The sequence below is a fragment of the Hypomesus transpacificus genome, chromosome 22 (genome assembly GCF_021917145.1).
Source record: "Hypomesus transpacificus isolate Combined female chromosome 22, fHypTra1, whole genome shotgun sequence".
Classification (NCBI taxonomy): Eukaryota; Metazoa; Chordata; class Actinopteri; order Osmeriformes; family Osmeridae; genus Hypomesus; species Hypomesus transpacificus.
Window position 1 is genome coordinate 10368373 of NC_061081.1, and position 20132 is coordinate 10388504.

The 20132-nt window shown below is 46.2% G+C and overlaps 4 protein-coding genes across 8 annotated transcripts; 2 read left to right on the forward strand and 2 right to left on the reverse strand.

Moving 5' to 3' along the window:
• The first annotated feature begins 57 nt into the window (after positions 1-57).
• On the forward strand, positions 58-3957 carry dnaja1 (DnaJ heat shock protein family (Hsp40) member A1). Of its 2 annotated transcripts, XM_047044491.1 has the most exons (9): positions 58-179; positions 531-680; positions 1118-1307; positions 1422-1526; positions 1886-2113; positions 2867-2981; positions 3170-3285; positions 3412-3512; positions 3653-3957. In XM_047044491.1, the coding sequence occupies exons 2-9, from the start codon at positions 549-551 to the stop codon at positions 3878-3880; spliced, it is 1215 nt and encodes a 404-aa protein (XP_046900447.1). In that variant the 5' UTR covers positions 58-179; positions 531-548; the 3' UTR covers positions 3881-3957. The 2 variants fall into 2 exon arrangements, with proteins under 2 accessions (XP_046900447.1, XP_046900448.1); XM_047044492.1 differs by lacking the exons at positions 2867-2981; positions 3170-3285; positions 3412-3512; positions 3653-3957 and adding an exon at positions 2443-2860.
• A 1668-nt stretch (positions 3958-5625) lies between these two features.
• On the reverse strand, positions 5626-12649 carry LOC124483888 (WD40 repeat-containing protein SMU1-like). 2 transcript variants are annotated; one of them, XM_047044475.1, is made up of 12 exons: positions 12398-12649; positions 11954-12164; positions 11560-11712; positions 11231-11341; positions 10475-10603; positions 9868-9987; positions 9110-9226; positions 8630-8757; positions 7414-7540; positions 7164-7331; positions 6578-6730; positions 5626-6203 (listed from the first exon to the last, which is right to left on the reverse strand). In XM_047044475.1, exons 1-12 carry the CDS (start codon positions 12478-12480, stop codon positions 6105-6107), a joined length of 1599 nt encoding a protein of 532 aa, XP_046900431.1. In that variant the 5' UTR covers positions 12481-12649; the 3' UTR covers positions 5626-6104. The 2 variants fall into 2 exon arrangements, with proteins under 2 accessions (XP_046900431.1, XP_046900430.1); XM_047044474.1 differs by having other exon boundaries at positions 11225-11341; positions 12398-12648.
• Positions 12650-13026: 377 nt separating this feature from the next.
• Positions 13027-14954, reverse strand: LOC124483899 (stabilizer of axonemal microtubules 2-like). The gene is made up of 3 exons (XM_047044490.1): positions 14773-14954; positions 14249-14454; positions 13027-14108 (listed from the first exon to the last, which is right to left on the reverse strand). Exons 1-3 carry the CDS (start codon positions 14793-14795, stop codon positions 13078-13080), a joined length of 1260 nt encoding a protein of 419 aa, XP_046900446.1. The 5' UTR covers positions 14796-14954; the 3' UTR covers positions 13027-13077.
• Positions 14955-15937: 983 nt separating this feature from the next.
• On the forward strand, positions 15938-19593 carry plin2 (perilipin 2). 3 transcript variants are annotated; one of them, XM_047044487.1, is made up of 8 exons: positions 15938-16028; positions 16141-16222; positions 16332-16527; positions 16720-16802; positions 16938-17214; positions 17447-17631; positions 18221-18283; positions 18359-19593. In XM_047044487.1, exons 2-8 carry the CDS (start codon positions 16196-16198, stop codon positions 18728-18730), a joined length of 1203 nt encoding a protein of 400 aa, XP_046900443.1. In that variant the 5' UTR covers positions 15938-16028; positions 16141-16195; the 3' UTR covers positions 18731-19593. The 3 variants fall into 3 exon arrangements, with proteins under 3 accessions (XP_046900443.1, XP_046900442.1, XP_046900444.1); XM_047044486.1 differs by having other exon boundaries at positions 18221-19593; XM_047044488.1 differs by lacking the exons at positions 15938-16028; positions 16141-16222 and having other exon boundaries at positions 16392-16543; positions 18221-19593.
• Positions 19594-20132: the final 539 nt, after the last annotated feature.

Consider the following 20132-nt stretch of genomic DNA (forward strand, 5'->3'; position numbering starts at 1 on the left):
AGCGAGCAAACACACTATTATGAAGCAGAGGCTGCAGCTACGTCATCATTAGGGGGCAGGAGCCTTCCTTCAAGCGAATCAGGTTAGACGTTGGGGAGATCGTAGAAGATTCTCGAAGTTCAGCATTGTGGAGTTACAGCTATAGCTACATTTGTTTCTATCGACATTTACTGGCCAAGGTAAGACCATGAGCTTACCTTTAGTTAAGTCGTGTTGTTGATTCGTCATATATACTCAGTAACAAGTAGACTACAGTAGCAAAAAGCGACACAGCTGATAGCCTTTCTGGTTACAGTACTGTAGCTAACCAAAAGCAGAGTAAGCCAGCTACGTTAGTCAGTACTAGGTAGCACTAGCTAGCTAACTGCTAGCTAGCTTGTTGTAGCAGTACGTCGCCGGAGCTGACCAGTTAGCAGTAGCAAAACGTTTCTACATAAGTATGGACAAGGGCGAACGTACCCTTTTCGCTTGCTAAAAGATGGGCTAATATCAAACGTTTTTATATAATCATTATTTCTTCTAACCATTAGGTCTTCTTAGTGGCAACCATGGTAAAGGAAACAGGCTTTTACGACATGTTGGGCGTAAAACCCAACGCCACGCCAGACGAGCTGAAAAAGGCTTATCGTAAACTGGCCTTGAAGTACCATCCAGACAAGAACCCCACAGAGGGAGAGAAGGTAAATTTCATCACAACCACAGTCCTTGCTAAACCGATCATGTGGTATGACGTAATGCAACTCCCTAGACAGCTAGGTTGTAGATTTACGACCCGTGGTTTACTTTATAGCCGGTTATGTCCAGGACAGATGTAGTGTGGAACAGTATGTATTGTACATGACGTTGTGTGCTATCCAGTAATAGACGCCTAACAGCATTGAGACAGCTTCCATGTTGGACTGTTATGATTCTAGAGCCTCTTTACACCATGCGATCCCCATTTCACCCGTTTAAACAGATCTCCGATCCCCATTTCACCCCAGTTTAAACAGATCTCCCATCCCCGTTTCACCCCAGTTTAAACAGATCTCCCATCCCCGTTTCACCCCAGTTTAACAGATCTCTCATCCCCGTTTCACCCCAGTTTAACAGATCTCTCATCCCCGTTTCACCCCAGTTTAAACAGATCTCCCAGGCGTATGAGGTGCTGTCGGACTCCCAGAAGAGAGAGGTTTACGACCGTGGTGGAGAGAAGGCTATAAAGGAAGGAGGGAGTGGAGGAGGTGGAGGAGGAGGCTTCGGGTCTCCCATGGACATCTTTGACATGTTCTTTGGTGGTGGGGGCCGTATGCACAGAGAGAGGAGAGGTACACACAAGTCGGAGCATCAGACTTCAGAAACAGCAGTTGACATATTACAACAGTTGTGCTGATGGAGGAATTGTCTCTAAAGCTCATGCCACTTTGCTTTCCCAATCCCAGGGAAGAATGTAGTTCATCAGCTTACAGTCTCTTTGGAAGATCTCTACAACGGAGCCACAAGGAAGCTTGCCGTCCAGAAGAACACTATTTGCGAGCGATGCGAAGGTGCCGTTCCCTTCAAATTGTAGTCCTTTGCATGTCATTTTATTCATTTAGAAGATGGTTTTATCCAAAGCGACATACAGTAGTAGTCATAGTTGGAGAAAGTACAGCAGAAGAGGGGGTCAGAAGTTTATCGTTAAAACAATATTTCAATGGTGGAGTCCATTTATTAGCCCTACATGACTACTTCTCAGCTATCAGGCATGGTGAATAGAATACAAATAATACAGTATGGATAAGCCATCAGCATTCTACGTAGCCTACAGTGCCACTCTCTGGTCTAGTTATGGAGGAGTTTAGGGAGTGACGGTGGAGAGCAGGACCGCGTGATGGCGAGCACTGATGTCGATGTCTCTCCGCAGGACGCGGCGGTAGGAAGGGCGCCATGGAGATCTGCATGTCCTGCCGCGGGTCCGGCGTGCAGGTGAGCCTCCACAAGCTGGGGCCGGGCATGGTGCAGCAGGTGAGGACCGTGTGCCAGGGCTGCCAGGGCCAGGGCCAGCGCATCAGCCACAAGGACCGCTGCAAAGCCTGCAGCGGGCGCAAGATCCTGAGACAGAAGAAGATCCTGGAAGTCCACATCGACAAAGGTAAAGAGGGAAGGGAAGGGAAAACGTCCACTGTATGTTAACATGACATGTCGATAATTGAAAGCTCAGAGGAGCTATTGCAATATTATAGAAAGTCAAAATCTAGGATAGATATTGAACATACAAACCTGTTCTATCAGGTTTGACCAGTGTCAAGGGGAAGGAAGGGAGCAGGGCATAGCATAGTCTGTAGTAGACTTGCGTTACTGGTTTTCCAAAGTTTCATGTCCAACATCCTCACATTGCTTTTCCTGATGTGGAGTCACTAAAAAAGGTTCAAGGAGCGTGGACCTCTGTGCTAAAGCTCTTCACTGTATATGCTTGTGTAGCAACACAGGGGCTCATATGTGTAAACTGGTTGACGCGGATTGGTTAAAAGCATGATCCATGGCCGTGTGTGTCACCGTTAGCTGAAAGACCAAGCAGCCTATGGATGGGGATGGCTTGCTGATCGACTGTGGATATCCCAGGTAAAAGCTGAATTGTGCTGGCTGTTTCACCTTCCAGCCCCATGGGGTGGAAATACAGTGTAGATACTTAGGACTCTTTTTAGCAAAGGGTATCAGGACTTGCTAGGTGTATCTCAGCAGTGGTGTGCTTGTTTAACAATGCCCCTCTAACCTCAGTCGAAAACCAACTTGTCTTCCGAGGGTTTGGTAGGAGGTGTGGTTCTCAGTGATGGTGTTTCTGTTCTGTCAGCGTTGAGTAAGCTGGATCTGTTTAACTGAGCGGTTCCCAACTGTTTTGGTGTAGGGATGAAGGATGGCCAGAAGGTAGTGTTTCACGGGGAGGGGGACCAGGAGCCGGGACTAGAGCCTGGTGACATCATCATTGTCTTGGACCAGAGGGTGCACCCAGTCTTCACCAGGTAAGAAGAGCTTTAATGTTACAACGAGCAGTGGGCAAAAAGTAACTTTTTCCTAGTTTCCCTTCGGTTGGTTTGAATTAGAGGATGGATCGTAAACGTGATATCCGTCAAGCGAGCCGATGGAGGAGAATCTCGTCGAAACATATTTAGGAATCGGGCGGTTTATGTTGGGCTTATTTCTCCCTCAGACAAGGTGAGGATCTGATCATGACTATGGACCTCCAGCTGGTGGAGGCCCTGTGTGGCTTCCAGAAGCCTGTCCAGACCATGGACAACAGAACCCTGCTCATCACCTCCCACCCAGGTACACCACCAGCCACACTCTTCACACAGTCCTACAACCTTATGGAAGATTTCACCTGGCTTAAATGGCACCGTCGTGTCTGGCTGCTAGTGGTACATAACAGCTTTTGGTATTGCGCTTTCATAGGGGAACTGATCAAGCCCGGACAAAAGAAGAGTGTCCTTAGCGAGGGGATGCCCTTGCATCGTAGGCCTTATGAAAAGGGCCGCCTCATCATTCAGTTCACGGTAAGAGTACTGTGTTTCACACACACTACAAGTGACAAATGTTGTGCGGCACACAGAAAACAAAAGGGCTTCTCTACTTTTTGTCCGACCCGCAGCCTAACACGGCCGTTTGTTCCCCCCGTCCCGTCCGCATTGTTCAGGTGGCGTTCCCGGAGGCCAACTTCCTCCCCCAGCAGAAGCTGAAGGAGCTGGAGCGCTACCTGCCGGCCACGCGGGAGGCCGAGCAGCCCGAGAGCATGGACGATGACCTCTACATCTACGCCGACCTGGAGGACTGCGACCCCGCCAGTGAGAGGCGGAGCTACTACCAGTCCATGGAGGAAGATGACTACCCTTCAGCCGGGGGGGTCCAGTGCCAGACCTCGTAAACCCCCGCCCCTCCCTTCCACGCCCACACACAGAGCCCCCTCCCCCCTTCCACGCCCACACACAGAGCCCCCTCCCCCCTTCCACGCCCACACACAGAGCCCCCTCCCCCCTTCCACGCCCACACACAGAGCCCCCTCCCCCCTTCCACGCCCACACACAGAGCCCCCTCCCCCCTTCCACACCCACACACAGAGCCCCCTCCCCCCTTCCACACCCACACACAGAGCCCCCTCCCCCCTTCCACACCCACACACAGAGCCCCCTCCCCCCTTCCACACCCACACACAGAGCCCCCTCCCCCCTTCCACACCCACACACAGAGCCCCCTCCCCCCTTCCACACCCACACACAGAGCCCCCTCCCCCCTTCCACACCCACACACAGAGCCCCCTCCCCCCTTCCACACCCACACACAGAGCCCCCTTCCACACCCACACACAGAGCCCCCTCCCCCCTTCTGCCTGTCACCTTTGCTAACTCCTTCCCTGAACCCAGATCCCTCAAGGGGTTAGTCCATTCCTGTGGAATCGCGCACACGAGTGTATCTTTTTCTTTTCTTTTTATTACTCGCTTTTTTAATTAACTTCAAATGCTAACCGTCGCCGATGTGTCAAAGACGCCGGACCAAGATAAGTCAGAGGTGTTTGTTGAGGATTCGTGCCCCTTCGTGGACAAAATGTATCCTTATAATGATTCCTCAATGTGGGATTTGCTGTGATTGCTCGGCACTGTGACCTTATTTAATTCATTTTTTGGATAATATTATTTCTAATTGTCAACCTTGTTGGTTTGGACCAACCTTTCAATGGGTTGGTGCAGAGGCAAGGGCTTTAGGTTGTTGTGGTTACCACATGTGTACCGAGACCTCATTTACTTTGCCTAATCAGACTCTGCTGTAGCTAACTTCAGGTTATCTGATGCAGATTAAAAAAGGACGGCATTGAGTTTTTGATGAGGTGATGATTCAGGTTGTCAACCACCATGCTATTGACAGGAACCATAGAATTGGCAGAAGTTCATTTCAAGGATCTCCATGCTGCTTCAGAACATAACGATGTTCAGAGAGAAAATGTGAGGAAGAGGTTGTAGAAATATTCTGATAAGAACACTGAATAGTGCAATAGTTTGAGTACAGACCGGCATTTAGTTTATTTGTTAAATTTCAATTAGAATTTAAATATGGTATTTGTTGTAAAAACAAAATACTAACCCATGGATCTCATGCACTTTTATGACCATTTAGTCCCATTACAATATTTTTACTGTTGAACTTTAAATGGATAGAAGATCTGAAGATGTTAAAATGTCACTTTTTACCTCATTGGCTCGTCTGCAAGTTGTGAAGCCTTAAAATCTAAACTACGACTGACGAGCAATCATTTCATGTAGGCTAGTTGTATCGGTTGTCATTTGCACGTCTGAAATCAAGCCCCTGAAAAAGCCTAACATTACCCTGGGACTGTTGTTGTAATCAGAAGTGCTAGTATTGATGTTTTTTTAGGTCTTTCAAGACTGGAATAAGTCATCCTCAAAAAAAGAATACCCATGCTAATGATGTTAAGTCTTAACTAATCTATATCTATTGTATTAGGACCAATCCTTTCCCATGTTTCTATATAGTCGTATTTATAATAAACTACAAGAACGTTACTTTTGCCAGTGTTTTTTTGCTGATCATGTTCTCATACATACCGTGGGAGTAATTGGATGTGTGTAACTTACTTTAGAGGCTGAAAAAGAAAACTTCACTGTAGAACAGAGTTTCAGTCTTAATGTCTTTCAAGCAACCATTTAAAATGCTTTACTACATAGTACAGCATAGCAATTTAATGTATGATACAACATCTCAATGCAACAAAATGGAGTGGGCATTACTCGCAAAAGACACTAATAGCAAAAGTATCCAACCAATATCTACCATAGTACCATGAGTGACATTAGTTTTATCAATTTACATGTCCACCATAGAGGACAGTGAGAGAGGACTGTCTACATGTTACGTTGTAGGTAACTAGCATGCTGGCAAAGCCCTTCAATACATGTATATAACAAGCATGCATGTCTAACCGAAGACATCCTACATGAACCAATCAGAGATCATTTGAAAGCTACATTCAGCCAACCAGAACTCAACACAAGACACGTGGCCCAGCTTTCCCATGGGGCTGGGAGTGTTTGAGTAGTAGACCAGAGGTGAAAAGAGTTGGCTCTCTTGGATAACATTCAGGGCCTCCAAAGCTTGAGAAGGCCATCCTCGCTGTAAGTAGAAAGAAGGTTCTGGTGGGGGTGGTGGGCGATGCCAATCACAGCTTTCTCGTGGACCTGTGGTGGCAAACAAACCTCAGATTTAGTTGAATATTGACAGCGTGACAGTTTATTGTTAATTTATTGAAAGCTGAACAGGAAGGCCATTCACTTGCCAATTACTAATACAATTTTAGTCACTGGCTGGTGACAGTGGAAACAATATATATCTACTTGTACCTTGCCTAGCTGTCAAATCCTCTTGGACACACTGGAAACCACAGCTCTTTCTACAAAATCTAACACTTACAGCTATCCTCTCTAGAGACAGGGCAGACGGGAACAGTACTTGGCTTCAGCTAACATGCTACAAAGCTGTGTCGTGCTACATACTGTCAGCTACGGCTAAAACTTGGCTGAAGACTGGTGTGTGTTTAACAGTGGGTCCTTACAGTCAGAGTCCTCTCCAGCTTCCCAGTCACTGTGCTGAAGCAGTAGAGGACAGAATCCTCCCCAACACAGTAGATCCACTCCCCTCGGGGTGACAGAGCACAGCACACAAAGTCTCCCCCTTCCCTCCTCCCCGAGCTGAAGCTTCGCACAATCTGGAGAGAGAGAGCGAGAACACCAAACTAATTAATTTGTTTATATTCATTTGATTCCAGTTTAGATCAATCTTTTAGGAGTTCACAATAAGTCAATTCATAAAAAACTGCGTCTAGGTAAATATCCATGCAAATTCATGCAAATGGGGTTTCAAAACTCAACATGAACATTTGAGCAGCACGGAAATTCCTAACAATGAGAATTCATATGATATACTGCATGTCTGTGTGAAAAACTAGTCTTATCGCCGTCCCCTACTCTCAGTCAGGCACTGAAAGACTTAAGTCAAAGCTTACCAGTACTTTAGTTAGTGTGGTCTTGTGAAATCAATGGCTAATCCCGGCTACACTAATTACATTGGATTATGGACTATTGACAAAATACAGTCACTGCAGGATTGATTGAGTGACCGTGAGTGTGGTTGTGTCTTACCTGACCATGCATGTTCATGATGACCACGGTGTTGGAGCGGCTGCACACCACAAAGTGCTCGGGGTTCTTGGGCATGAGGATCACGCTGGTGACAGCAATGTCTGAGCTCGACGACGTGCCCAGCGATTTGAACGTGTGAGCGCATTCCGTGGTCTTCACATTCCACATCTGAAACCATGAGAGGGGGCCGTTGTTAACATGTACTTTACTCCTAGCAGCACCCACCCCCGCCGCCGCCCAGGTGCGCTACCTTCACTGTGCCGTCCGACGAGGCGCTCATGATGAAATGGTCGTCCTGGGTGAACCGCGCCTCGTTCACAAAAGAGGTGTGGCCTCTGAACTCCTTCAGGGTCTTGCCGGACTTCAGCCCGTGGATCCTGCAAACGGCATGGTTGGGAGGTAAAGGGAATCATTCAATACTACTATCATGGCTTTTCACTTTTCATATCATTACTATGTTTTGACCTTTATGAAGGTCAAAAATGTCATACAAGGTTCTTAACTTGGTATGAAATAGTACCATACTGTAATCAATTTCACACTCAAGACATAAGCAATCTTGGGAAATGTCATGAGAAGGTCTTGTCTAATTTTAGACACGAGTTGCCATGGGCTTTGATATGCCAAGCTAGCACCAAATCTCTCTGAGTGCCTGAATGATGATTTGCATCAGTGCGCACTGTGACAAGACAGCTGCTAAACTCCACTAATGGGCCTCTCTTCCCTCTCATTTTCCATCTACCCCTTCATTCCTTTTCCTCCCTTCCTTCTCCTCCCTTCCTTCCTTCTCCCTCCCTGGCATTAGAGAGTTCTCCCTCCCTGGCAATAGAGAGTTTGCTGCCCAAATAAGATCCCAGACTGGCATCTTGTGGCATGCAGTGTGGAGGCATGCGTCTCAGCTTTGTCCCTGGGCACATGGCATCTCGGGGATACACCCACACAGCCCATGTGCTGCTCATACACCGGAAGAGCACAGGCCCACATACTGTGTGGGGAGGGAGGGGGACATCTCAGCAGAGAGAGAGACGAGAGGTAATGTTTTTCTCCTCTTCGCTCGGCATCTGGTAATAGAACTGTCAAGACAAGTGGGTTTTTTTTATATGCTGTGCTGTGTTGTGAATGTGTGTTTGTGTGTGTCCACGAGTTTGCGTGAGTGTGTGTGCATGAGTGTGTGTGTGTGGGCGAGTGTGTGTGCGTGAGTGTGTGTGCGTGAGTGTGTGTGTGTGTGTGTGTGTGTGGGCGATTGTGTGTGCGTGAGTGAGTGAGTTTGAGTAAGCGTGTGCGAGAGAAGAGACAGTGCACAAGAGGGTGGGGATGAGAGTGCCCTGATGGGTGCATGTGTAGGCGGACAGTCAGGATGCAGCCCGCTGCGCACGTTTTCCATGTGAGAGAGTTTTCGACAACGTGAGGCTGAGCGAACAGGGCCGCAATGCTGCGTCATCCGACGCCAGGCGACGGCGTCTTACCGGACGGTCTGGTCAAAAGACGCGCTGAGCAGCTGGCTGCTCTCCCTGCAGAAGCTCACGCAGGTCACTCCTTTGCTGTGTGCACGCTCAAACCTCTGCAGACACTGACCGCTCTGGATCCTCCACACCTGTGTCCACACACACACACACATAAGGCAGGGTTGTCAAACATACTATATCTAGGAAAGCTTCTGTTGAATCTAAATTTGCATTTCATTACATCTTGGTGCAAAGTAACAAAGCTGCTGTTGCTCTAATGGCTCCAGAATCTTATGTTGTTGTAATTGTAGCATCTTTTGAATAGTGTACCAGAAGGGGCTGTTAAAGTTGGCGTGCTCCATTTTTTCTCCAAGAATTAATCCCTGAGCCAAGATCTACCTCATCAAGTTAACAACATTTGTGGCGTAAATAACTCTATAAATGTCACAGTGGGGGAAGTGATATTTCAACAGGTGCTTGTTCTAACAAACGGTGGTGCACCATGATCTTGCCGCCTTGTGCTCCGGTGGCCAGCATGTCTGTGTCCCTGCTGAAGCCCAGACACAGCACAGCCTCGTCCATCATCATGAAGTTATCCTGGGCCTGGTACTTCAGATCCTGTTCCCCACACACACACACAAACACACACACACAGTTGCCCATTGAGAAAATACCAGTGCTTTGCTCTTCCCTTCCATAAGTTGCTACTTGCAAGGACTGCAACAGACAGATGAACAGAACACTGCATCACTTAAATGGGGAGAGAAGTAAGACAAAATTAAGAAAACACTTTTCCAGCACCTTGTATCGTGGTGTATATGTTTGTTGTTCAAAAGGTAAGTCTCCTAAAGAACTCATCCTAAAACTGTGGCCAATGAAAATTAAGCTGATGCTTATTTTTAACCTTAAAAAGTAGCGGCATATTAGTGTGACGACATCATCAGGGGTGAGGCGACCTATATTCACCACCCCAAGAGACACCAAAAGTGAGTAAAGTCTGACAAGAAATTAAGAATGAACACTTTTTCCTCTTCAATCTAAACTGAGATCTCCGTACTCCAAACTTGAGTGGCAGAAAATAAAATAAAAAATCCATATGTTTTCTGTGGAAACACTGTACAGTCAATGTACAGTCTTAGTACGGGCAACACAACTTGGTTGCCATCTTAAAATATTGATAACTAGTACACAATTATCTTCCTGAATGTCCATGCAGTTAAAGAAAACAAATCCTAATACTAACAAACAAAAGTCCTTACCTTTTGGATTTTGCCCATGGTGAAGTTCCAGACCTCTATAAATCCGTCCACTGACCCGGTAACAAGGTACTGTCCGTCTGGCGAGAAGCGAGCACACTCCACGTGGGACTTGTGTCCAAACTGAACAGTGGACAACAGTGTTATACCTTTTAACACTGAGTGTTTCCACAGTACATGCAATAGTTTCACTATTGCACCCACAGAAAGGGGAGTTGGGTACTCAACCTCAAGTCTAAGGGAAAAGCTAAGTTGGACTATGTTCCAGTGCCAGACAGCAAACTTCTTAACCTGGAGCAAAACCCTGCATGATAGATGATTTCTGGATTTATATTGAATTAAGTAATGAAAGTGCATGCAGTGACCCTGGCCGAGCCCTGCAGGCCAGGAAAGCAATGATCTAGGTGTGTGTGTGTGTGTATGTGTATCTGTGGTGTGTGTCTGAGAATCTAACTATAAAAAGAGGCTTAACATCGCCACCAGTGGTGACAAACTTTGTAAAAAAAACTAAAGTATAAATCAAACGGGATTGGCTGGCCATGAGGGGGTCTTCCAGATGATTGGCTGTCCAGCGGGTAGGCGTGAGTGTGGAGGCCGCAGTGCAGCCTACCTTGATATGCCTGCATAGCTGGCTGGGGAAGCGCTCCTCATCCACGTCTCTCACTGCTGCCTTTCCCCTGAACAGGTCGATGGTCATCCCTGCAGAAAGATGGCCCTGGTGCTGCTGCCACTTCAAAGACTGGGGTGTGTGTGGGGGGGGGGGGGGAGTTGTGTGTGTGTGTTAGTCAGTAAATGAGAAGTGGTGCGAGAGGGCAAGAGATTGAGTCCGTGGGAGGGAAGAACGGAGAGAAAGAAGAGAGAGATATTCATTAAAATAAGTTTCAGATATCCAAGGCCACAGGCATAGCGCAGGCGGAGGAGGGGAAAGCACAGGATGTGACACAGTAGGATAGAGACGAAGGCAGAGGAGGAAGACAATAACAAGAGGAGTCAGTGAGGTCAAACCACATACCAGCTGGAATGGCACACAGCTCTTGAAATGCTTAGACCATGCAAATAAGCTAACAGCTCTTTCCTGAAATAATTATTAGGAGTTGTAGATAATAGGGATTGGCAACATTTGACACACAACCTCTGAAAAGGGCTACTTCAAATGTTTATCAAGGCTGGATTTCAGATCAAACATAAAAATTATTTCAGCAACCATGACCAAGAACAAGACAGACAACAGTCAGCAAAAAAAGACAGAACGCTGCCAAAACTGGCTTTCTGTAATGTTTAAAATGCTGAGTCAAATCTTCAATGGGTTGTTGTAGTCGAGTGAAGTGCAAAATAGAGTGGAAGTTATGGATACACTTACACTCACCTGCCCCAGCAGGGCTATGAGACGAGAGGGTGGCACCACGCTGACTTCCCCTGCAAGGTCCTGGGCAATTATCGCCCGCCTTTTCTCCTTGCTGCTGCCCTCTGGATATGCCTATACACATAACGGGTAAAACAGATGGACAGGAAATAATGGTCTCAGCTGCCAGATGAGCAATTGACATTGTTAAATTGTGTAACTATGGGAGATCTGTCGAGAGAGCAATGTCAATCACAGGATACCACATTTTTCTGATGTAATAGAATACATGAAATAACATGCGAAATGTATGTTTTGGGGTCCTTGGAGTCTGAATGGGGGGGGGGTCTTACCTCATGGGGGTCAAAGTAGGAGCGAGCAAGCAGGTTCTCCAGGTGGGTGTACCTCTCAGGCTGGGTTTGTTTCAGCATGATCATGGGGTCGGTCTGTCGGAGGAGAGAACGGGCTGCCCCCAGCTCTCTTAGCTCTATGAGCTCCAGGACCACCTAGCAGGAGGAAAACCACCTAGTCAAGTCTAATTTTCCCCTACGCCTTGTAAAGAAAAATATGTTTCCTACAGCAGTGAAAGCTTTTCTTGTGGTTGGTTATAAAACAGCTTTTGTCAAGGTAGAAATCTTTTATTTACAGATCAAAATTAATAGGTCTAACTAAAAGACGAGTAGGCTACATGAGAAATCTATTGGAGTAATGTTGTGTCAGAATGTCATTTTAATATCGCAATCTCACCTGCTCATAGAGGTCAATAAGGGTTTTGTCGGGGAGCTTGAGTGACTGGATAGCTAATAGAACCGTGTCCCAATGGCCATTGTTGATGTCCGCCACGAAGCTGTCAATGCTCTCCACGGTGTTGAGCGACACGGTGGTTTCCTCTTGCAGGGTGGTCAGCGTCCGATAAAGATTGTTCTCTTTCAAATATTGCATTATCAGTCGAATCACGCTGGAGGAGAAACAGTTACGGAGGACATTGAAAATGTACCTATAGGTTGAAGAACGAATGCCATGAAGATTATTTTAAGTATTTGTTTGCTACCATGTTCTTTACAATCACTTGTTGACAAACAACAAAGGACATGACAAATAACACGACTCAATTCGGAAAGTTGATGGGATAAAAATGAATACTAATTTTGTTAATTATAATGCATATACAAATACCGTGAGTACACTTACTCGGCAGATTCCACCTCTAAAGCCATGATGTCAGACCAGATGCAGCACTCCGAATGACGAGACTGACTCCGCTGTTCTCTCATTAAAGAAGGTCACGTGAAAGATGTTTGTTGGAGACCGCCCAGTCCACGTGCGTTTGTATCTCGCATGTTGCAGTCACTCCGCAAACCTCCACCCCCGCGGTACCCCCAACAAACTGCGGCATGACACCCTCCCCCCAGAGGAGACGTTTTTGCAAATCCAATTGTGCACACTGCTGTCAATCCACCCAGAAATAGCTGCATGTCTGCGATATTGCGCAGAACAGACTAACATGTGGGACACATTAAAATCACATGGCAATGTCTGCCTGGGGAGGCGTGGGGGCCATAACAAGCTTGGACCCCCTTGTGTCCCCTCTAAATGTAGAGTCTGAATGATTGTAAGCATGGTCTTTTACCTGTTAATGCCTGACAACAATAATGTTTAATGTTACTGGCCCTTGTAAAAGTTCAACTGGCCCTAGCTTGGCCCCCTACGCAGCCAGAGAAAGACAATGATATAATATCTAGTAGTACCTGACCCAGACATTCATTTTTCATTCAAATAAACTTTATAACTTGAATTAAAACTTTATTTCTGATGCAAACACAGTCCTGAGATTACATATAATATATGAAAGGGGGCTAACCAACCCAGCATCAACCAACCCATTTGCGAACAGCCGATGTGACTGGCCTGGATTTAGCAATGTGACTGGGCTGGGCACTCGCGATGGAAGCAGTGGCTGAAGCTGGACAGATTGGCCCCATCTCCTCGGCTTGGTAGAGCAGGTGTCCTCCGCTCCCCTTCGACTTGTAATGGAAGCCAGGTGGGTCGATGAAGCTGGCGGGGCAGGGCTGGAACTCCCGGGTCACGTAGGAGGTGTTGTAGACAGTGTTGTCATCCAGCTTCATCTGGCTCATTGCCTTCGGTATTGGCTTGAAGCTGATGGCCTGGGGGACACTCTTCTTGGTGTACTCAGACCGGTTAGTGGTGGTGGTCTCGAAAGCCCCTGAGGGAGGGCTGATCTGCTCCCTACGGACCACCTGACTGCGCTTCTTAGCCTCCCAGGCACGGTAGTCCTCCTTCATGGTGGAGCGAGCCTTGAAGGGCTTCCCTTGGCACCAGGCCTTGATGGGTGGACGAGCCAACTCTGCCGGCTCGCCCATCTGCCCTCCAAAATCCTTGTGGGCAATGGAGATTGACTCTATGTCACCCTCCGGAGGACAGTGCGTTGCGGTTTTCCGCTGGAAAGACCGCTGCACAGGCCATGCCTTGTACTTGTCCTTAGTCTCCGAGCAACCTTTGAAGGGGATGGTGCTGGCCTCATAAGTGGATATGGTTTTAAAGGACTTGGCCACCTCTCCTCTTAATCCCTTAAAGTCTTGTCTGTGTATGCTAACCCCACAGAAGGGCACGCTGTTGGGCTTGTAAGGGACTTTGGTTTTGGGCAGTCTCTGGTGGGTCTGATGTGGCACATACATCTGTTTGTAGTTGGAAATGCCCTCGAACGGTTGGGACTCCTGGATTTCAGGGGTCGGCTTGAAACTCTCTCGAACCTCAGCTGTAGGTTTGGGGCAGTAATGGTCCTGGAATGTTGTGGTCCCGCTGAACTTATCCTCGCTCACCTTCAGGTTGTCACTGGTTCGGATGGCCTCTGGTCGAACTGCATCCCAACACTGGTAATCCTCTGTAGATTGAGAACAGAGCATCAGCATCTCTTGGGCTTCTCTTGGAGCAACTGTACATGTACTATTAATCTGAGTATATCTTTTTAAGATTGTATTTACTGGTATTCAATCTACGCTACAGTCGCTTGTGTGCCAGTACCTTTATACAGCGTCTGGGTGTCCATTTTAACCGTTGGGACTTCGTGTTTTGTAGTTCTATTGGCAACAATGTTCTTGTTGACAGAGAATGGCTTGAAGTCCCTCATGTATGTGGTGGTCAGTTGCATGGTCTCTGTTGGTGTGATGTACGTACTGGAGGCCTTGGGCTTGGGTCTCTGTATCACTGTGTGTGGAACGTAGTCAGACCTGCAATAACAAATATCTCTATTAGTAGAGCGCCTCGAAAACAGCACGACAAAGTGCTTAAACAAACACATCACAATGCAGTTAGATTGCCAGTGTGTCAAAATTACTTGTATTACAGATCTTTGCAAAGACCTTAGCTGTCTCAAATGACTAGTCTGAGTTTGACTCAGTTCAGGGGTTAAGTGAAGGGGTATAAAAACTCAAACATGGATGCAGCATCTGCAAACCAAGCAAGGTAAGTCTACCACTACATGGCCTAAACAGTGCAACCCTAAGCATGCCATGGCATTCACAGTCTTGCAGTGTAAAACAGCTAACCTGAAGGTTGTAGAGGTGCCCATCTCAGCTTCCGATGGCTTGTATTCCTGTCTTACTTTTTTGGACTTCCTGGGTACCACGCCTTCATGAAAATGAAATTGATCTTGGTACTCTGTCAGTACGCAAGCAGAATCAAGGAGGGAAGTCGTGATGACCGGGGGCTGAGGTGTATGTGGACACTGATGTCGACTGAAAAATAAGAAGGATCTTTAAAAACCTCATGAGGACTTAAGCCATGTGAAAGGATTATGACAATCTTGAACTGCAACAGCAACTCAAGGACTTGGGACACTGTCACCAATGGGTACCTTTGGCGCAGCTCATGCAGTGCGGACTGACACATGACATCACAAATTGTCTCAACTGTAAACTCACCCACAAGTGCAGATCTGACATTTGCACTTGGTCGCCATATTTACTCCAAGTCAATTAATTTCTTGTCTTCAATAATTGTGGAACTATTTCATTTTTCTTCAGAAAGTAAAAACAACATTTTGGAAAAATGTCTCTATCTTCATTTCCGTAAAATATAATAAATTAATTCATATTTAAAGTTGCATACACGAATAACGCGAACATGAAAAAGGACAAACTCCTTACATGCCCATAACTTTGGGATTTGTGGTAGGTTCTACGATGTTAGGACTGATGTCATAATCATACATACAAACGTATCGATGTTTATGACGTATGCAATCGCGTTTACATGTCGAAAATCATCATAACTCCCTTATTTCTCCACCGAGTTGGATCATCATCGCTCATATTTTATCTGTGTAATCTTACAAGCCACATAGTAACCGCTGCTTTCCATATCTTTGATCATCATGTTCAGAACAATGGAGAGCTCTATTGCGTACCTTGACCACTGTACTGTGCGCATTTCGACCCCGGGCAAAAGTGAACAATGGACCATGGAAATGTGGACTATTGGCAGTCTTTCGTGGATACTTTTAAATGTAGTTTGCTAATGGCACATTTACATAATTGAGCCAAGATATTCTAAAAGCGGAAAGAAATAAACTTTCATGCGTTTGCTCCGTCTTGCTTTATTCCTTTGTGCGCAATCATCTATTTTTGTCAAATGAATAATTATAACCAATCATTAACATTAATCAAAATGTTTGTATCACCTTGAATGCACTATTAATCCATGTCACGTGCGAATTCGTCATTACGCTTTCAGGGCATGTACGTAGACTAGCTCACGAAATGCGAGCGAGAAGTGTGGGTTTGCATCGACAAAGAGCTCTCAGGTAGGCTACGTCTAACAAAAAAGTTTGCAAGGTGATTGCACTGCAATAATAAAACACCTTTTAGATACTTGTACAACACAGAAATTACAGAATTTAATTTAAATTATTCTAGCAACCAATCCACAACAAGACGTTGAAAAAAAAACACATCTCAAGCGCTGCCAAACATGACGTCTGGAACAAACAAAAGTCAGGTTGGTGCAAATAAAGTTCAAAGCCCTATATCTACTGAGATCATGTGTTTCCGTTCATCTTTGGTACATATTTCATTATGATATATTTAGCAAAACAATTTTCTTTCAGAGTGCAATTTATCGCATGGCCACCCTCCCCGTGGTAAACTCGGCGTATGTGCTTGTATCCGTGCTTTACTGTGACACAAAGCGCACACACCCCTACATCAAGTCCATGTGCGATGTGGTGGAGACCGGCGTGAAGAGCATAACCTCAGTGGCTTATGAAGGCGCCGCTCCCATCTTTTTCAAACTGGAGCCGCAAAGTATGTAAAAAGAAAGGTTAGCGTTGTGCTGCCGTGGTACAAAGAACATTCTGAGAGCTAATCTTCATTCTTTATGTTTGAATAACGATGTTGTGCAACAAGTTTGTTTTAATTTTGCATGCTTGGATACATGGATTCTCTAGTAGCTTTAACCCAAGTCAATCATTGCTGATTGACTAACTTTTGTTTTAGTTTTGGTTGTGAATGAGCTTGCATGCAAAGGTTTGGATAAGCTTGAGAGCGCTTTCCCAGTCCTTCACAAGCCTTCCGAGCAGGTCAGTCTCATGTTTCTGCCCTATTATCAATCCAGGCTACACTGTCATAAATCACATTTGCAGCCGTCTTTGACAAACTCAGTGTAGGAACTCCTGTGTCTTTGATGTGTAATAATCATTCTGTACACCACCAAGATTGTCTCCAGTGCCAAGAGTATGATGTTGGAAGCGAGAGCGGCAGTGTCCATCGCGATCCACGGAGCCAAGGACTGTGTGTTGTACACCATCGTTGGTCTGGCGGGGAGAACGAAAGGAGTGTTGACGGAGACCTTTGTGCTGATAGAAGCTGGTGGGCTCAATGTCGTGCCCATCAGGAGAGCCGCCCGCCTGGCTAGCGACGGACTGGACTCTGCATTGAGCATGTCTGAAATCCTGGTGGACCAAGCCCTTCCACCAACCGATGAAGAGATGGGTGAGTCACAACTGTCTTGACATCATGGTTCAGTTCACATGGTCAGCTTCTCCACTGAGAACTTAGTTTGGAACTCTGTCACATTTCATTAATTATACGTCCAGCTGGTGGTTGAAAATGTCCCATTCAACATATTCCTTACAAAGTCCTGGTATGTTATCTTCTCATGGGAGCTTGAGAGGAAACGCTGAAATTCAGGGTTCTCTTCTCACGGTTCACATGTTCCCCCCAGAGGAACAGGTGAAGACGGTGACAGGCTTTGAACTGGTTCCAGCCAGACCCGGCAACTCTGCCCGTCTGGTGTCCCTTACAACCAAACTGTGCCGGAGAGCCTACCGCCAGACAGCGGCCAATGTGCACTCCGTCAGAGTCCACAGTCGGGAGTCCATCTCCCTGCTCCGACACAGCATGGACCTGGTGAGTCTGGAAAGGGCCGCTAGAACTGGGGGTCGAATTGGGTAGTATTCAACATGATTTGACTGTTCAAATCAAATCAACATTTATTTGTATAGTCCTTTTTACATGCAAGCATGACACAGAGGGCTTGACATACGCCCATAGAACTGCCCCTCAACCAACCTAAACCAACAGATACAGACACGTTGGCGGTATGGTTCTCCTTCGTGACAGCTCTGCCTGAGAAGACCAGCTGAGACTGTCTCTTCCTCAGTGGACGACAGCTTACATCCTCATTTCATTGACGTATTTGCAAAGACAGAAAAAAGGCTGAAAGCTAGGATGGTAGAGGTAAAACAGAAATTGTGCATTTATAACACACTGACTCAGCAAGAGAGAACTCCTGGCCTTAACTAGGCCACCCAGTTTTAACATTGATGGTGAAAATAATTGGATGTGCGTGTTATCTATGACATGAATGACGCAGCGCCCCTCTGAGTCACGCTCCGCTTGTTTCTTCCCACAGTTGTTTGATCAAATATCAACATTCTCATTTCTTCAACAATAGTTTACCAAAACTGTACTAGCGGTTATGTCATGGTGTGTGCAGGACAAGCTGGGCGGATTGTTAAGATGGACCAACCTAGGGAAGCAGGAAGTCAAGGAGACGGAGGTAGTTGGATTGGCAGTTTTCAGTTGGTTTCAAGATATCAAGTTTTATATTCAAATCCTTACCTCATGTCATCAGAAAGACGTGTTCCATAGTCTGGTAGCAGCCGCAGGCCACCACAGCCAGCTGCACACCAGCAACTTCTCCCTGAGTTGGAGCCTCAACAACCTCCCCAGCCACCTCCAACAGCAGGCGCTGTGCATGCTGCTATGTGCCTCCCAGATCTACAACAACTTCAGTGGGACCGCTGTCCAGGACCACACCCTCACCCTGGCTTCCCTGGATGGAATCCTGGACTACCTGGTCCACAACACGCCCCTCAACTGGCTGGTGGGGCCCTCCTTCAGCAGGAAGGGCCCTGTTTCTCCCAGCTGTCCAGAGAGCAAGAAGGCTTCTAGCAAAGCATCCACATTCCAGAAGAGGCGTAGTGCTCCATTTCACCAGCATTAATGATGCAATTCATATTCTGGAAGTCAGGTGTTTAATAAATTTACAATGCATGTTCTTTGACCTTGTATCACTATTCTACAGACCGTTAGATATGGACTGTATCTAATAGCATCTACATGCAAGCAGTGGGTTTCAAATCACCAGGAAGCCATACTGAACCATTCCCGGTATAAGGTGCATAATTTGCTGTACCACAACCATTGTCAGTCTCCCCTAACATGCAACAGTGGTCCAAAAAAGGCCATCAAACTGGGGCTGTATAGAGGAAACATCCTAGGCAAACTACTTTTAGCCTTATCTAAGAGAAACTGATGATGGGTGTCAGTCCTAATTATTCTAGTCTAGAGCAGTGGTTCTCTTTTTACACCCTGTACCACCTCAGAAAATATGACTCTCCAAGTACCACCATTATGACAGACGTTAAAATACAGTAGCGTAAGCCTACCCTATTGAGATACACAGTTAATGCCGTAACTATCGTAGATGTTTGCATGCGCCAATACCCGGGAACAGTCAGGTAGTAGCGCATGCCAACATTTATTTGTTTCGAAACATATTATAGGGAAGGCCAAACTTATTTTAAATCACATTTCAATCATATCATGGTTAAGGTATTTAAATATTTCTGAGATTCCTCCGCATACCGCTAGAAGGGGGCACACGTACCACCAATGGTACACATGCCATAGTTTGAGAACCACTGGTCTAGAGGATTCCTAGGTCACTAAAACCAAATCACAATCCTAAAATGTCTATTGCTACGGTCTTCAGACAACCGTCTGGTGGTCCCACCGTTAAAGACTACCCGGTCCCAACACAAGTTCTTCTCCTGCCTGGCCCCCCAGTGGTGGAATCAACTCCCCACCTCCATCAGAGACACAGACTGTCTCTCCACCTTCAAGAGAAGGCTCAAGACGCACTTGTTCCGAGAGTACAACGGTACTTAGAATGGTTTGCTGAACCCAATGCTAGTTTCCTCAAGGATCACAATGACTCTTGCTTAGAGACTTGTTGCTCTTGTTGGTTAGTGTTAACTGATATAAACTGTTGTATTCGCTCCGCAATATTCCATTTTAGTTGATCTTGTTTTTTACCGTCGCTTGCTTTTTCTACAGGTACACTTGCACTTAGAGATTCATGTTTAATTGTACCTTGCTTAACTACATGCTCTTGTGGTTCTTCCCTTTGGCACTTATTTTTTGGTTGTTCACAATGTGTGCTTCTTGTTTTGGCACCCCACAATGCTTTGGGGCTATCTTGTTATCAGTGACCTATGCACTTTGTAAAGCTCTCTCTTTGAAGTCGCTTTGGATAAAAGCGTCTGCTAAATGAATACATTTAGATGTATTGCTGGCAATCCACCTTGGATTATATACATTTTGCGATATTGTCACCTTAATCA

Coding starts and splice junctions, on each gene's coding strand:
- LOC124483888 (XM_047044474.1), bottom strand. CDS start 12,480: ATGAGAGAACAGCGGAGTCAGTCTCGTCATTCGGAGTGCTGCATCTGG. Junction 9,988..10,474: donor AGCTATGCAGGCATATCAAG/GTAGGCTGCACT, acceptor TCCACTGTTCAG/TTTGGACACAAGTCCCACGT. Junction 6,731..7,163: donor TCATGAACATGCATGGTCAG/GTAAGACACAAC, acceptor CTCTCTCTCCAG/ATTGTGCGAAGCTTCAGCTC.
- dnaja1 (XM_047044491.1), top strand. CDS start 549: ATGGTAAAGGAAACAGGCTTTTACGACATGTTGGGCGTAAAACCCAAC. Junction 681..1,117: donor ACCCCACAGAGGGAGAGAAG/GTAAATTTCATC, acceptor GTTTCACCCCAG/TTTAAACAGATCTCCCAGGC. Junction 1,308..1,421: donor TATGCACAGAGAGAGGAGAG/GTACACACAAGT, acceptor TCCCAATCCCAG/GGAAGAATGTAGTTCATCAG.
- plin2 (XM_047044486.1), top strand. CDS start 16,196: ATGACGTCTGGAACAAACAAAAGTCAG. Junction 16,803..16,937: donor TTCACAAGCCTTCCGAGCAG/GTCAGTCTCATG, acceptor TACACCACCAAG/ATTGTCTCCAGTGCCAAGAG. Junction 17,215..17,446: donor ACCAACCGATGAAGAGATGG/GTGAGTCACAAC, acceptor TGTTCCCCCCAG/AGGAACAGGTGAAGACGGTG.
- LOC124483899 (XM_047044490.1), bottom strand. CDS start 14,795: ATGGGCACCTCTACAACCTTCAG. Junction 14,455..14,772: donor GGCACCTCTACAACCTTCAG/GTTAGCTGTTTT, acceptor TTGTTATTGCAG/GTCTGACTACGTTCCACACA. Junction 14,109..14,248: donor CACCCAGACGCTGTATAAAG/GTACTGGCACAC, acceptor CTCAATCTACAG/AGGATTACCAGTGTTGGGAT.